Here is a 666-nt window from a genome sequence, read left to right on the forward strand (position 1 = left end):
CTCCCAGAGATTCAGCAGGATAGAGATTGGTCCCTGTAGCATTTGGGGCTGCAGAGATTTTGTTATAAAACAGATGTGGTTACCCATACTTTGATGATTAAAATTCTTTAGAACTAAGTCTTAAAAAAGTCCTCAGTCAGTATTATCCTTTGCATTTATCTGCGTATTATCCTATTAAAGTTGCTGGAAAATAGGCAGTAGGGAGATAGTAACCATCTAGGGAAACTGCTTACTAGTGGGTTCGTTATCATGTTAGAGAACAGAATTTTGCTTTCTGGGTTTCTAGGTAGCCTAGGTTTATAAAACAGCTCTAAAACATTTTATTTCTCTTTCTCGTCCCCAACACTCTCTCTTTTTTTAGGTTTTCAAAACAAAAATAGAGTTGCAATCTTGGCAGAACTGGACAAAGAAAAAAGAAAATTACTAATGCAGAACCAATCTTCAACAAATCATCCTGGAGCTAGGTATTGAAGAATAATGTGGTTTTTATATTCAGTGATATAAAAAATATCTTGGACAATATAACTGAAATTGGTTGGCAGTGGTTTGTTTCTTTAACATTGGAATTTAACATGTTTTATTTCCTAGTTAGACTTGAAAAGTTAGATTATTTAATTGCTTAGATTTTAAATATTTTAATTCTAATCAGACTTAAAATTTCCCTAC

The 666-nt window shown here is 32.7% G+C and overlaps 1 protein-coding gene across 1 annotated transcript in view; it reads left to right on the forward strand.

Annotated features, from left to right (window-relative positions):
- Nucleotides 1-666, forward strand: part of INIP (INTS3 and NABP interacting protein) — a 30,312-nt gene that overhangs the window by 24,780 nt on the left and 4,866 nt on the right. Inside the window, exon 2 of the mRNA XM_007449762.1 lies at nucleotides 362-464. Within this exon, the coding sequence (XP_007449824.1) occupies nucleotides 362-464 (103 nt within the window). The remainder of the gene's footprint in view (nucleotides 1-361; nucleotides 465-666) is intronic.

The sequence above is a fragment of the Lipotes vexillifer genome, unplaced genomic scaffold (genome assembly GCF_000442215.2).
Source record: "Lipotes vexillifer unplaced genomic scaffold, Lipotes_vexillifer_v1.1 scaffold230, whole genome shotgun sequence".
Lineage (NCBI taxonomy): Eukaryota > Metazoa > Chordata > Mammalia > Artiodactyla > Lipotidae > Lipotes > Lipotes vexillifer.